Here is a 16,256-nt window from a genome sequence, read left to right as displayed (position 1 = left end):
GCAGAAATCCTGGAAAGTAAATCTTCACAGAAAGACATGTAAGAGAAACATGGTGGTCTATCTCAGGGAAGGGAAAAATGCCCACACAAATGAACCCAGTTCCTCCTGTATAGAATGATCTCCAATTCTACTCCTGAAACAGCTAGTTAAAAACTGGACCACAGGGATGAACATTTACTGAATGTTCAATGCATGTGTGCGCAATCACATTTAACTCTCACACAAAAACCTAAATAATGGGTATTACCAGTGATCTGTAAGGGGCAAAGCTTAGGCAGGAACTCTGTCTGCCTCCCACACCTATTCTGTGTTCAAAATGCCCAATCCTGATGGAACACAGGGTACCCTCTCAACCATGAGCCCACCGAGACGCCCCTAGAAAAAGAGCGCCGATAATCAGAGTGACGAGTTTGAAAGTTTTCTAAATCCTCCTCTTGGAGAATAACAATGTATTATATTAAAACCCTGTACTGAATAAACCAGTTTACACCACCCTTATGGGCAGAAAGTGAAGAGGAGCTAAAAAGCCTCTTGATGAAAGTGAAAGAGGAGAGTGAAAATGTTGGCTTAAAGCTCAACATTCAGAAAACTAAGATCATGGCATCTGGTCCCATCACTTCATGGGAAATAGATGGGGAAACAGTGGAAACAGTGTCAGACTTTATTTTTGGGGGCTCCAAAATCACTGCAGATGGTGACTGCAGCCATGAAATTAAAAGACTCTTACTCCTTGGAAGAAAAGTTATGACCAACCTAGATAGCATATTCAAAAGCAGAGACATTACTTTGCTGACTAAGGTCCGTCTAGTCAAGGCTATGGTTTTTCCTGTGGTCATGTATGGATGTGAGAGTTGGACTGTGAAGAAGGCTGAGCGCTGAAGAATTGATGCTTTTCAACTGTGGTGTTGGAGAAGACTCTTGAGGGTCCCTTGGACTGCAAGGAGATCCAACCAGTCCATTCTGAAGGAGATCAACCCTGGGATTTCTTTGGAAGGAATGATGCTAAAGCTGAAGCTCCAGTACTTTGGACACCTCATGTGAAGAGTTGACTCATCGGAAGAGACTCTGATGTTGGGAGGAATTGGGGGCAGGAGGAGAAGGGGAAGACCGAGGATGAGACAGCTGGATGGCATCATGGACTCGATGGACGGGAGTCTGAGTGAACTCCGGGAGTTGGTGATGGACAGGGAGGCCTGGCGTGCTGCAGTTCATGGGGTTGCAAAGAGTAGGACATGACTGAGCGACTGAACTGAACTGAACCTTTGTCTAACCCATCACACTTTCTCAAACTTATTAGGGAACCCTTTTCCTCAACTTCCATTTTGTGAAAGTCATATTCTGAAGCACACTTTGAGAAACAGGACTGCTGCCACTTCCCTTGATGGGAGCTGGATAAAAGAGAAATACATAAACTCTAAGAGAAAATAAACATTTTCATCTACCATTAAGGGGGGATACTACTGAGGGAGTGATAGCATGATTCTGAATGGCTTCTTTCTGCTCTTAGCATGAACCAGAATCTTTAATACCATCCTCAGAGCCCCAGGCCCTGCAGACCTCCTTGGCCTCATCTAACAAACACCTCACCACCACTTGGTCGACCTTCAGTAACCTGGGACCTGCCAGGTTCCCCTTCATGGAGCCTTTGAAAAATGCTGTCCTCTTGGCTGCATGCTCCTTCTCTCCCTCTTGGGGAAGTCTTCCCTGATTCGGTCAAACCTCTCTCCCATCACTGAGTTACAAGGTTATAGTTATTGGTGTATTTCTTTGATGAATACCTGTCTATACAGGAGTGAGGGGAAATATAATCTCTGTTCTCAGATGGGAAAAAGAAGAGGAGGGACTTTTCCAGCCTCTTTCTACCATCTTCTACCACTGACCAGTGGATCTCTGACTTGGGAGAAGGTTCTGTGCTGGTTAGCTCCGTGCCTGGGCACACGCTGGTCTGCTCCTACACAGGCAAGCTTAGGAGGAATGTTTGGGAATAAGTTCAACTCAGGGAAGAAGTCAGTTGTTACAGATCGTAGCTTTATTCTGCAGTTTAGCCTTATGCAGTAATAAAGTTGATTTTACTTTTTACCTTTGAGTCTTATTTTTCAAATCGCTTCCATTTGGGAGATGAAGACACGAAAGAGTATTCCTTTTGGCCCCCTAGAATGCCAACATCTACTAGGCCTCAGCCCATCAGAAAGCACATGACTGGTCTCCTTGGGTTCACTACTGTAACTCAGGTCTGGTGCTAAGAGGGATTCTAAGTTTTAAAAATTGATCATTCTATCACAGAAAAGCTTTTAAACAAGCAAAACTAGGGAGACTGGTATGATGATAAGCCCCTATGTATATATCACTCAGCTTCAACAATAATCAACACATGGCAATAATCAACACAATCGATCTTGTTTGATCTATTTCTCCACTTGACTGAAGCAAACCCAAGACATTGCATCACTTTATATGTAACAAATGGTAAAGGCTTGAAAGCATGTCTATAAAACCATTATCACATGCACATTATAAATGATAACTTATTAACTATATCTTTAATAATAAATAGATGAATGAATCAACAAAAGGTCAAAGAAGAGGTGGATCTCAAGCAAGATCTGCGCCTGGCCCCCAGTACAGCATGCACGCGCACACACACACCCCCCTTAAGGGCCAACCTACTCACCAGTTGGGGTGCTGCTGCGGAACGAAGAGGAGGGAGTGATGGGCGGGGTCACTGGGGGAGTAAGGCTTCCGCTACTGTGGCGAGGTGGCGTGGACACGTTCCCTCGAGACACGGAGCTGGACAAAGTCAGCGAGAGCTTTGGCTGGATCTTCTTCTTCAGAGACTCCTGCTCTCGGCGGGCAGCGTCCGTCATGAATCTGGAAGTGGGAGAGACCATTTGTGGAAACCCATCTAGAGAGCAGGAGGAATTCTGACTGCTAATCTGAGTGCGACAGATGCTCCCCCCTGGGGTAGGGACTTGTTCACAGGCCAGTCCCAGCTTCACAAACTCAGAACAGCTGCCCTGTTCCTACACGACAGAATCATCTTCTAGCTCCCGAAAGCTCCCTGGGCCAAGCCTCTGTCCTCACTACAGCGCCTTCAGCTACAGGACTGCCTGGAAGGTCCTCTCAATCCTCAGGAAGTACACCTGCTCTCAAAGTTCCCCAACCACTGTCAACTAGAGAGGCCTTCCTTCATCTGCAGCTTGGTAGTGCTTATTGTTTGTGCCACTGAACATACGTGGCTTCGTGAGGACTCGCATTCTTTTTTGTACTCTTGAGTCTCAAACAGGTTATCTGGCTTTTTAACACTTTCTTGGTTGCTTAAAAGTCTTGTCTCCCCAGCTACTAGCTGAAAAGAAAGGACTTAAGTCCCTATAATTGTTATTAGCATGCTGCCAAGCACATCTTAGCATACATTTATCAAATGACCAAACAATTCTGCCCAAGAAGATTCAATAAGAGGGAACAAGCGCAGTACAAGGAAGAAGATCACTGAGAAAGATCTGTTTTTATGTCATGATTTTATTACTCATAAAAGGGAAAGGTGACTTTTTTCGATAGTTTCACTCTGGAAACTTCAAAGTTATATTCTTTCAACACTTCTCTTAACTTAGTAATATTCAAGCTTTGTTCTTTTCTCCCTGTTTATCTAGCATTTTATGAATTCATATAATGAGATTCAAAAGCACTTAAGAAATGGTATTTCCTCCCTAAACAGCAAATGTTGTCTATGTTTTTTGAAATTGGGATGGAAAGTCTAGCGAATAGAGTTTATGAAAATATTTAGGTAAATAAAGCATACACTTATGCCCACCACCTATGCTAAAAACCAGATCATAACCATACCTCTCAAGTCCCCTCTGTACCCCACCCTCCCATCAACTGTGTTTTGACTATTTTAATACAATTCATCATAAACTAATACCATTGTGCTTAGACATGGTATTTTACCCAACACATTTTACCTTCTGCTTACAGAATTCCTTTATATTGGTCTTCATTATACTACGGCATTTTAGAAATCAATAGATAGTTCTCATGCCTGGTTAAAAGTTTCCAGTTGCTCAAACACACAATGAAACAATATTACAATAGTGTTAGTATCTTAAAATGTCTACTTTTACACTTGGAACATGGATAGCATATTTCCTGAAGGGCCTTTGCAATATAATCTATACGTATAAACTGGATTTTATTTGTTGAACCAAACCGTAATAAAGCTATATGCTTTGTCTTGAGCTCTTATGTTTTTGTGCTGTAAGATGGTATTGACTGAAAAGGGAGAAAGGAATGACAATGCAAACCAGAACTGTTTGCACTCGGTAGCCAGGTATTCATTTATTTTCAGATATAAAGTTGGTTCTACTGCTCTTAAAACTGCTTTTTCCTCTCCTCATAAACCTCTGCACTTAAAATATGGACTGTAAAGTAAGGAACTATGCTTTCTTTTATTATTTAAGTACAACTGCTAACTGCATAACCCACTCCAGTGTTCTTGCCTGGAGAATCCCAGGGACGGGGCAGCCTGGTGGGCTGCCGTCTCTGGGGTCGCACAGAGTTGGACATGACTGAAGCGACTTAGCAGCAGCTAACTGCATGATGCTGACGTCTACCTTACTCCAAGTTTCTTGAGGATGCGCTGCATTTTTATGGCTCTGAAAGCACCAGGTTCATGCCTCATGCATAGCTGACTGGGAATCAGGTCAGAGAGTGCACAGAGAGTGTCAGAAAGATAGTCTTGTAAGACAGAGAGACTCAGAGAGATAGAGGCTTAGCAGTGTCTTCTCTTACTCTGGTTAAAAAGTATCAATAGCTCATGGTTTTTATTGTAAAATAAATACTCTCCTACAGTTCAGATATAAAAACAGCTATAAACAACCACAACAACATGCACACACATATCCCTCGCCTTCACCCCGTCATGGGTTTGGTCAGCTACGGACAGCCATTTATTTTTGGCTTGTATCTGCTAAGTGCTTTCTAGAAGCGAGAACGAGGCACCATGTTAAAAGCATTAAACATGAAACTCATAAAACACTTCTGCCAATCCTTCTCTCCCTCCACCCTCCCTCCTTCTCCCTTGGATTGGTGGTTATGTACTTGCAGCTATACCCATAAATCAAGGCAACCTCACTATACCAAGATACACAGCTGCAGAATTTATTCCCGGTGGCAACATACACACGGAGGGGCATAAAAATGCCTGTAGAACACTGGATAAAATTCACCAGTTTCTCCCTGGTGGTTTTGCACTGTTCCTCTTTCACTTATCACCCATGACTTTACCTATTTTTTGGAGACTTATTTAAACCCTGAACTTTTCAAGCAGTGTTCCATCAGTACAGCTATTTGTCAAAAGATGGGTGAATTCCCAATGGCCAAAACCACTTGGGGAGACAAGTTAATAAAGGACCTGATGAGGCAGAATGAATAAAGGTTGTCTGTGACTGTGGTCTAGACTGGACTCAGGTAAGTTGGCTCCAAGCATTTTCCATCTTCAGGGGCAGCTACACTGTGACATCCTTGAAGGACCACAGCCCAGACTGTTCCATCATCAGGGTTAGACACATTCCGCTATACTCCTAGGGGAGATGGAATTTAGGCTTGGGAAGTCACACCACCCTGCAGGGTGATGAGTTTTTCCCAGTGGATACTGATTCTTACATGATTGGTGATCTTTCCCAAAGCCCTCAGTAACTGCAGCCAACATGGGGTTTAGAGCAGGAAGGAAGCTGGGTGAGACAGATCACCTTGTCTAGCCTCCTCATTTTTCCTGGTAACTGGGAAATGAGGGGAGCGGGCCTGTGCAAGGTCACTTTGCTGGCTGATGGCAAAGCTGGTATTTGAGAAGTCAAGCTTTAGGACTGAATCAAAAGCTCCTGCTCTGCCAGGCTGCCTCCTACACATCAGAGAACTCTGAGCTTTCTTGTTTTTGCTGCAGAGTCATGGTTTTCAAAGCTGAAAGGGGTTAAAGAGCTGAAGCTTAGGGCCTGGGAAAATGCAGGGGTTTACTTGTTGGAAGTGGGGCAACCATTAGAGTGGAGGTCTTTATTCTCTCAGCATTCAAGTTCTGCTGTGTTGCGCCCCTAGGTTCTTGGGGTCTTGGATTTGTAGCCTCACTGGGCTGTGATATGGGGAAGGCTGGCTGTGCCCACCTCCCTGAATTCTTTCTGCTTTGCAATGGGAACTGTAGCAGTAGTGTGCTAGTGTGGGCTCATGCTGGCTTGTGAGAGTTGATCATTAAATTTTTAGGGATTTAGGCCATTTGATAAATATACCTATTATCAAAAATTAAATCATGTGAAGTCAAAATTAAAACAAGTATATTAAAAACAAAGATAATACTCAATATTTATTAGTTCTTATTGTTTTCTTCCATTTTACTATTATCTATGCTATTGAGGTTATTTACATTAATAAAGTTGTATCTGTTTGGTAGAATTACTATATGATGCTACACAGCATGTTACTTCCCTACTCTGTGCAGTGATGTAATGTTGGTAGCCTGAAATTGGCCATGATGGAGTATTTACACCATGGAAATTGGCAAATATTACAAATTGGGTTTTCCCCCCCACCCCAAGAGTCAACTGTTAAACATTTACCAATATACCTACAGTTATCATTATTATTTTAATGTGGGGGAAAATGCATTTGAACCAGGCTCCTTGCCTACCTACTATAGGAGCTAATCAGAGAAGCAATGAAGGATGGATAAGGAAAGTTTCTTTTCCTTTTTAAAGGTATAAAAATAAGACCTCTCATTAAAGAACACTTATAGAAGATTTTTCATGGATTTGTCACTTGTGCTTAAAAACATTTAAAAAATGTGGTAGTACACACACAAATTGACTATACATATTTTAAAGCACAGTTTAAGGAAGAATAAAATGACAATCCATGTACTTACTACTCAGCTTATGAAAAAAATTTATCAGAACACTGGAAATTTGCAGATACAACTACAGTTGATTTTTCAGGGTATTTTCCTTCTGGTATTACTTTTATACACATAAAGAGAACTGGATATTTCTTAAAGAGAAAAAAAAAAGTCACTTGAGGGTTCATTCACTGTTGACTAACAGCCTGGAAATCTGTGGTCAGGCAAAGTCATGTTTTCATTTTGAAAATGAAACTGCCATAAGATTAATTTTAACTCTCCTACAAATCAGAAATGCCCAAGTTACTTTAATTTAATATGGTCATTTGTAGCAATATTTGTTATTGCTTGGGGAAGTACATATTCCTTAAGTAAATTTTCAAGACTCCATTATAAATCTTTTAAATCCTTAGACCACAATGTTCATTCAGTCTGACATGTTAAACGTGGAAACATGAATGTAACACCACCGGGGGAAAATGTCAAATTGCTGGTCCACGGAGACCAGTTTCAACCACAAACTCAGGAAATTTACAGAGTTGGCTGGAGCCTGGGCAGGTCCCCTGCTGCACCTCACTCTCGGGCCAAACACCTGAGCCCAAGTGTCTCACTGGTGCAAAACCACTCGGCTTCCACCGGCTCTGGAGAACCCAGCGATGGAAGCGACCACTCGAAACTCGAGTCTCTCTCAGAAGAACTTGAAAAGGATCCAAGGTCTGAGATGCACGGTGTGGTTTCATGGTTATTATAAGACGCTGGAAAGGGCGTGTGGTCCAGACACCCCAAGCTGTGTGTCAGCGGGCTCACGCTGGGGTGAAGAAGCGGGTGACCTCCAGAAGCCCCAGTGCTCCCCTTGTTCTGCCCCTGATTTTTCTTGTTAAAACTGAGGAGTTTCAGTTTTATGGGTAAAAGGAACATATCACCTCTAGGTTCCTTCCCGGCTCAACAGTCCATGATTTCAGCAGCAGCATCGGGTTGTGTTTCCCAAACTTTTCTTTGGCCTCAATCTGTTATAAGAAAGCCTGTACACACATATGTATAATTAGGTCCACAATCTGTAATTTTGAAATCTCCAGGGCTCTGAAAGCTGGGAAATTTCTAATGTTCGACAGCAAAATTCATGAGGAAGCCAACCATGATGTGAACTACATAAAAGCTGTTCATATGCTTTATTTATTGTATTTAGTGTGAATATTCACATACTTCACTGAGGAAACACAAATGTGTTTGATTACATGGGGCTGCCCTGGGCCCTGTAGGGAGTGTTATCTAATAGGCAGTATTTGTACCATATTGTCTTTCTGAAATTAGAACAATTTTGACTTGTGAAACATGTTTGGGTGAAAAGATAAAGAAATTTTATGTAAGCATCTGAAACAAAAATTTCATGAAATAATCCTTATGATATGTGATACCCTCTGATATTTTTCTATTTCATTTTAACCAAATATCCTGGTCACGACCTCCACATTAATTTCTTGACTAACAGGTGATTGATTAACTGGTGATAGACCACAGTGTGAAAATATTCCTGTAGCAGAAAATATTCATGTAGCAGTGGGCTTTGTAGGGAGACTGTTCAGATGCTAATTTCTCCTCTATGTTCTCCGGCTGTGTGACCTTGGGCATGTTACCTAATCTCTCTGTGCCTCAGTTTTCTTACCCATAAATGCTAAAAATACTAAGGACTGCTTTACAGAATGCAAAGATGAAGTGAATTAATACATGTAAAGCACCTGGAACAGAGCCTGGTACTCGGTGTTTGACAAACATGTGAATGACTCTTGTTCAGGAAATACTAACTCACAAATCTTTCGTCTCTCAATGTAACATCAGCAATTTACTGACATTTTAATAGTTACTTCTGAGCTAAACTATTGAGTATTATAGGATACGTACTGCCATCATGAGTTCTGCTGATTCTGAAAGCAATGAACCACCCTCACTGATTCTGCATGCACTGATTAAATGACTGCTTCCATCGTAGGTAAATTTGAAAAAGGTGGTAACAGTAACCAGAATACAAACAGAAAGCTCCTCTCCTTTAAGGACAACATGCTGGAAGCTGGGGCATCTATAAAGCCACACGCCTCCTCTTCTTTACTTCTCCCCCTTAATCTCTTGAGAAGAATCCATTGTAGATGACCTTTCTATCAGGGCAGGCAATGGGAGACATTGCTACTTGATGCAAAGACTTCTTTCTATGCAATTCAAGGCTGCCCTTTACTTGAGAGATTCATACAGCTACACCAGGCTCAGATTTGGTTCACAACCAGACCTCTGTACAAAGCACAACATCCAACTACGTCATTTAAAGTTCAAAAGCTTTGTTCCACCTTTTCAATGGCCCATTGGGCATTAACATTTTTTTGGTGAAAACAAGTTTGTGAAACCAAGAAGGCCTCTGAGGAAAGCCATGAGGAGCTGGCAGACAGACCACGATTCTAAGTGCTCTCCAATCTGCTAACTCACTGCTCCAGACAATGGGATCTCTGACCTGACAGGGACAACAATCAATCTTTCCACTGAAGAGAACTAAGGGATTTTCCTTTTCTCTAACAACTACAATGCAAAATTCAGGACAAGGACGGACAGAAAGCCGGTTAGGAAGCAGAATGATCCATGCTTGTGCTGAGTCGCTCAGTCGTTTGTGACCCCAGGGACTGAATTCTGCCAGGCTCCTCCGTCCATGGGATTCTCCAGGCAAGAATACTGGAGTGGGTTGCCATTGCCCTCTCCAGGGGATCTTCCCAACTCAGGAATTGAACCCAGGTCTCCTGTATTGCAGGCAAATTCTTTACCATCTGAGCCACCAGGGAAGCCCTGAATGATCTGTAAGGCATTCAAATAGAGGCTATGGGAATAATGGGTACATTTCAGCATGCGATCATGTGTGGTTGTTCTAGGTCTCAAAGTAATGATGAGTTTCCAAACACACATCTGCTAATAAATTCATGGGGCAGCTCCTCTCATTTTAGCAACTTAAAGCCTCAGTGAGGATGAGGGGTGTTTCGTTAGAACAGCTGGCAAGTGAAACATGACCTGCTGGCAGCAAGTGGAGTGACTGCTTGTCTGTGACCCTTGATTTTAAGAAAAGGACTTTTACTGGCGATTGGGGGAAATTAATAAATAATAAATGTTCTTCTTTTCAAAGACAAAAAACAATGTGGACTCCCAAATAACACTAATTTCAGAGAGTCCCTAGTAATGTTTCAAACAATCGTATATTCATTTCTCATCTCAGAGCTATTTCTGTCTTCACCATCGGAGGCCTATGGGGTGGATTCTGAAGCTTCATAAAATTTTTTGCAGTGTCACCAAAACTCAGAGCTTCTTTTAATATGCTATTAAAAATTTAGTGCAAAATAATAAAACTAAAAGTAGCAACACAAAGGAGATCCAACCAGTCCATCCTAAAGGAGATCAGTCCTGGGTGTTCACTGGAAGGACTGGTGTTGAAGCTGAAACTCCAATCCTTTGGCCACCTGATGCGAAGAACTGACTCATTGGAAAAGACCCTGATGCTGGGAAAGATTGAAGGCAGGAGGAAAAGGGGACGACCGAGGATGAGATGGTTGGATGGCATCACCGACTTAATGGACATGAGTCTGGGTAAACTGTGGGAACTGGCGATGGACAGGGAGGCCTGGTGTGCTGTGGTTCATGGGGCCGCAAAGAGTCGGACACGACTGAGCGACTGAACTGAACTGAGCACCACAAAAAAACCTACACTATCTGTTCAGATCAGCTTGGTACTTAACTTATGAGAGTTTTGAGTATCTGTGTGTGAGATTTTCATCTGATATTCACAAGGGTTGTGGACATAATTTGTGAAGTTCCCAGCCAGTGTATCAGATTTTGTTCTTGGGTATCAAACCAAAACTGACAGATTTAAGTAAGACACTTCCCACATACCCTGCCCCACCTTCTTTCCTAAGTTTATATCTGACACATGCAGGAGGATATAGTTCCTGGACTTGGAAGAATAGCTCCGGTCTAAGTTGCACAAGATAGATCAACTCCAGGGAAAGTCAATTTTGTATCAGCTAATTTATAAGAGCAGCTAATTTATAAGAGTTCACTGTATTTTGGGGGACAGGGAAGAGAAGAGAAAAGAAAAAGATAAAAAGTGATCTTACTCTCATCTACTCTCTTGACAACTATATTTTCTTTTTCCTTTTTTAAGGGCAGTTACAATATAGGCTAAAACTTTCAAAATAGTTAATAAACTCACATTCAGTTGCCCATTTTTATTGCCAAGTGGCATTCCTTATCTAACTACCATCTAACTTTACTAGCTACTCATTAAAAAGAAAAGGCCACAGTAACATAAAATATAGAAAGGACATAACCCTGGAATAAAATAATCCTTTCATGAGCAAGACCATCATGAGATTATGATAACAACAGAACAGAGAGGAATAAATTTACTTAAATTTTTTTGAGATGCAGAGAAGCTACAATATAAAATTTAGTTTTATTATTTTGTAATCACATCATATGTACACTGTAATACACTGTTTATAATATGCAGTTTATAATTATTCTCTAGATATAAGTTATTTAAAATACCCAACTTTATTTTTTATCATCTCCTTTGCTAAAATTCAGTTTCAAGGAATGCTGACTAAAATGGACCTATTAACATTAAATTTAGACGGAATCATTTGCAATATGGTGGCACACTGAAAGAAACCAAATGCAAGAGTATCCAAATCCAGGAGTTTCTCCTTTCCAAGAGCTGGGAGAAAGGACACAGAGGGGCTGGATGCCCCTGCTCCAGGGCCCCATACACCCTAGGCAACTTGGAAACTGCAGACCAACAGAAATACCCTTATGAACAGCGTCATTCAGAGACTAGCAAGCTGTCTCTGAATACTACTTAGGAATTATTATTATTATTATTTTAAACCAATAATCTCTTTCCTGGAATTTTAGCACTCAAATGAAATTCATGCACCAAGGCTGAATAACTGCAATAATGAACAAAATCTCATCCCTGAATACTACTACTTTTTATATGCCCAATAAATACTGGGTATTTTCTCACAACTAAAGAATAATATAGTTAATCTATTATTCCTTAATGAAAGCTCTGGTTCAGGTTCCAGCAGTCATGACCTAAAGTCACAGGTCAGCATAAATTATCAGTGAAGCAATTAATTTCGATTTACTTTAGCCTGAATAGAGTAAACCATGGTCTCTTTCATCGGCAATGCCAAGAATAAAAACCACTTCTGAAAATGACGCCCACAAATCTTTGGTTCAATGGCCAACTGGAATATCCCTCTCTTGGCAACTCTCTACCATCCTTTCCATTCCTTTCTACTCCCATCGAATTGGAAATGACTATGGCTATTTCTTACACATGGTTTTCATTGCTAATTTGACATCCGTGTAAAAACCAATGAACAAAACAAAGAATTTGCATTTTATGAGGTTTCGTGGTACGAAATTACAAATAGCGTTTGAGTTTCCTTGTTGTGCCTCCTCTGGAAGCAAATTAAATGAGTTATTGGTGGCTTCCATGTAAACTGCTAATGAGATGATGAATAACTCTCCCCCTAAACTGAGAGAGGTTTAAAAACTAAAGAAAAAAAAATTGATTTAGGGTCTCTGGAGTATTAGTTCCAGTATCATTAACAGCTGTGAACTCAGCCTGGTTGAAAGTCTGGCTTCTGGGGGCAAACTCTTAATCTGATTTAGGTATTCAAAGGCAAATTATTTACCCTTGCTTGTCTTGGGATTCTCATTTATACAACAAAAGTAAGCCTAATGCCTGGTGCCTTCAATCTGCATGCAACATAGGAGACAATGGATTCGATCCCTGGGCTGGGAAGATTCTCTGAAGGAGAAAAAGGGCAACCCACCCCAGTATTCTTACCTGGAAAATTCTATGGGTAGAGGAGCCTGGCAGGCTACAGTTCATAGGGTTACAAATGTTGGAAATGACAGAGTGGCTATGCACGCATGTAAAACCCTAACGCCTTTCTCATGGGGTTTATTGTCAAGATCTTGTTGGATAAAAACATGAAAAGCACTTGGCTCAATACCTTGTTGCACATATGTCAGGAGGCTGCTCAGAGTCTTGGTATTTCCATGGGTGTTGGCCCTATGCCCCTGACTCTTACCCAGGAATTATGTTAAAAATGTAACAACCGCCTAATTGGATAATTCCTATGTAAGAGGTCATTTGTGGGGGGTAATCTATGCAGTCTAGTCTATCTAAGATGGACTCAGGCAGATATCTAAGTCTGGGGTGAAAAGTCTGTCTCTGAAGAAAAGCAGTTCTCTGACCATCCACTTAGGTCACTTCTTCTGACCAGCTAGGCTGGGTGACAGTCAGCATTTGGTTAAGACAAGTGACTTGGAATGAATCTAGCTCCAGGGGATGGGGTGAACTGGACGGCTCTGGTTATGGAAACTTTGGGTTGAGAAAGAGGAGCACCTGAGATGAAGGGGACTCAATGTCAGAGGAGATCTCACACAGTGAGGGTTTATGTCGAAGATGGCTTGTACCGTGTCTCTGCTGCCATTTACAAGCCACTCAGCCCCTAAAAGCCATTGCAACTCCATCCCAGAGCTTTTCCCTCTGCTGCTTATGGATTCAGCCTCACATATCATCAGGTCCTAGGTTGCCACTCTGCCCTGATTATGGTGATATGTAGTTTGAAAGTCTGTGCCTTCTCTGACTTACATACTTCCCCCAATATCCACTGGTATTTCCACTAAGATCCTAGCAGAGGCATATACAAACTCATTTGGTACGTACATTACCCATCCTCAGAGAAGCAGGGAGCAATGACGGCAGACAATAAACATAATAGCTGAGACAGAAAGCTGACTTTATCCAAGACAAAAGATGTCCCTAAGTGAGGAAAGGATATTAACCACACATTCAGATGACTGCAGGCATTTGTGAATACAATTACAGGGCCAACAGCTCACTCGAATTTATTTTCATGTATATGTGACTCACTCAGTGTCAGACCAACATTGTTCAGGAACAGGGTGGAGTCATCAGAGTTTCCTTTAATGGATTAATTCACTTAGGCAATGAAACTATTTTGGAGGCAAATTCAGCTCTATACATGTGCTGTGCTTTTACAAGTACATGCCTGAGGACATCACAAGCTTACAAGACTTCAAGTTTCATGGGCTGTGGAAGGTGATTTTTTTTTTCCAAGTGATTTTTTTTTTTTTCCTTTTGCTGCAAGAGTTGAGTTAAGCTGCTTCTGGACTAAAGGGTTTGGTGTTCCCTGTTTTCTAGGAGATTTGTATCCGACAGATGCATTTAGGTATTTGGTTCTTAAGTACACACACATTTGAGGACCGAATAATCATTTTAAAAACATCACAGGGATATGAACGTCTGTGTCTCTTCTTCCTGCTTGACTTAACCCAAGGAGTTTGAGAATGCTAAATATACTTGGTAAACTGTAAACTGTGAGTAAATGCTGGAGATGAAGAGGATGAGGGGGTTGAAGATGACAACAATTAAAAATTTTTTTCATTAGAGATCATTTAAAAACACAAAAAAGTAGAGAGATTGGTATGACAAACTGCCATGTTACAACATTCGCCATCTTGTTAAACTTTCTCCCCTCCCTCCCTTTTTAGGCCACGATTATAATCCTTCACGTATCTTATTCATGTTCATGCAATCACTTGAAAAATATATACAGATAAAATAACTGGAAGAAGAATAAAGCAGAATGGAAGAGAAAGAGAGAAAGAAAAAATTTTCAACATGGTCCCTGGGCAATATCTAATGAAGATTCAGAATGAGTTAGATGGTTTGTGACGTAACTGCCATCTCTCTCTGACACAGACACAGCTAAACTATAATGCTTGCGAAGCTGAGCACTATTATACACAGTATATATAATATACACTATTACATACACATGTATACATATATATATGTTGAATGACACACCAAAGCTTTATTAATATGCAAGGTCTGAGCCAATGGCTCCCAACTCTCGGCTATAGGGGACCCATCATAGTGCTGAATGGTGCGGTGCTTTGAATATCATAATGGTACTTCTGGTGTCCTTTAAATTTGGGAGGGAGGAAAGGGAATAATACAAAATTACTAGTCATCATTGTTTCAAAATTAATTTGTATTTACAAGATTACCTAATCACTTTTCTCTCACATGTTCCATCCCAAACATGCACTCTACAGATTACTTGGGGGAAAAAAATACAGGGTGTGTGTGTGGGGGTGTGTGTTTAAAATTTTCAAGAATGTCACTGTATTTAACTGCTAATGAAGTGTTTCTTGGAGGGGGTTCCAGACCTTCTGTGGATTTACAATGAGCAGTCTTTATTTGCATGCCAAAAGCATGCACTAATCCATAGCATCAGCTGGTTCCCAGAAATACATGCACCCCACAATCCTGTTTATCCTGCTGGTTTATTTAGCAAAGCTTTTCTTCACAGAGAGCACAGGTCCTCATTTCAGGCTGGCCAACCTGATTATTCCAAATCCCTAATTAGCGTAATTAAAGCTTTAATGGATTGCAGCCAGGATATAAACCATGCAGCCCCCCTTTTAAACTCCTTGCTTGATGAGTGTGCAGGCCTGCTCCATGGCAGAGGGCTTCCTGTGGGGACACTGAGGCCTTGCTCTCCGGAAGGCACTGGACACCTCTGCTCCCAACGCCCCGGCAATTTCTGATGCCCAGGGAGCCTCTTTGTCAGGTTCACACTCACAAACCGAACTGCTCCCACCCCTACCCCTCCAGGATTTACCAAAGTGAACCAGAATCTCTCTCCACGTTTCTGCAGATGCTAGCCACTAACGTAGGAGAACAAGTCTAATGTCTTAACTAAAACACTTTCTAGCAACCTAGGAGAATCTTGTTACTAATAGACCCTGCAGAGCACTCCTGTATTAACCTGCTTTCAGAGTATTGCCCAGAACTTTTCCAATAACCGAAACCCAAAGGTCCACAGCTTAAACCCACAGCACTTTTGGTGTTTCCCACAATGTGCGAACTGAGCCATAATGGCTCTGGTGAGTTCACATCATCTCAGCTGCAGATGGATATTGGACACTGATACTGCAGAAGAGAAAAGGATTTACAATAGGGGAAAAAAGCCTTTTTCAGTAAACTATGCTAGTGAAGTCGACTGCTCAGTCGTGTCTGACTCTTTGCAACCCCATGGACACCAGGCTCCTCCATCCATGGGATTTCCTAGGCAAGAGTACTGGAGTGGGTTGCCTTTTCCTTCTCCAGGGAACTTCCCGACCCAGGGATCAAACCCAGGTCTCCCTCATTGTAGACAGACGCTTTACCATCTTGAGCCACCAGGGAAGTCGCCTTGTAATTATTGGGTTGGCCAAAAAAATCGTTCGAGTTTTTCCATACGAA

General features: G+C 41.6%; 1 protein-coding gene across 1 annotated transcript in view; it reads right to left on the bottom strand.

Annotated features, from left to right (window-relative positions):
- The window catches only part of JAZF1 (JAZF zinc finger 1), a 332,658-nt gene that overhangs the window by 47,872 nt on the left and 268,530 nt on the right, over positions 1-16,256 (bottom strand). The window contains exon 3 of the mRNA XM_069586766.1: positions 2,672-2,868. Coding sequence (XP_069442867.1) covers positions 2,672-2,868 — 197 coding nt within the window. The remainder of the gene's footprint in view (positions 1-2,671; positions 2,869-16,256) is intronic.

This window comes from Ovis canadensis, chromosome 4, assembly GCF_042477335.2.
Source record: "Ovis canadensis isolate MfBH-ARS-UI-01 breed Bighorn chromosome 4, ARS-UI_OviCan_v2, whole genome shotgun sequence".
NCBI classification, from domain to species: Eukaryota; Metazoa; Chordata; class Mammalia; order Artiodactyla; family Bovidae; genus Ovis; species Ovis canadensis.
Note: the sequence above shows the minus strand (reverse complement) of the source record. Positions and strands in the feature narration are given on the sequence as shown.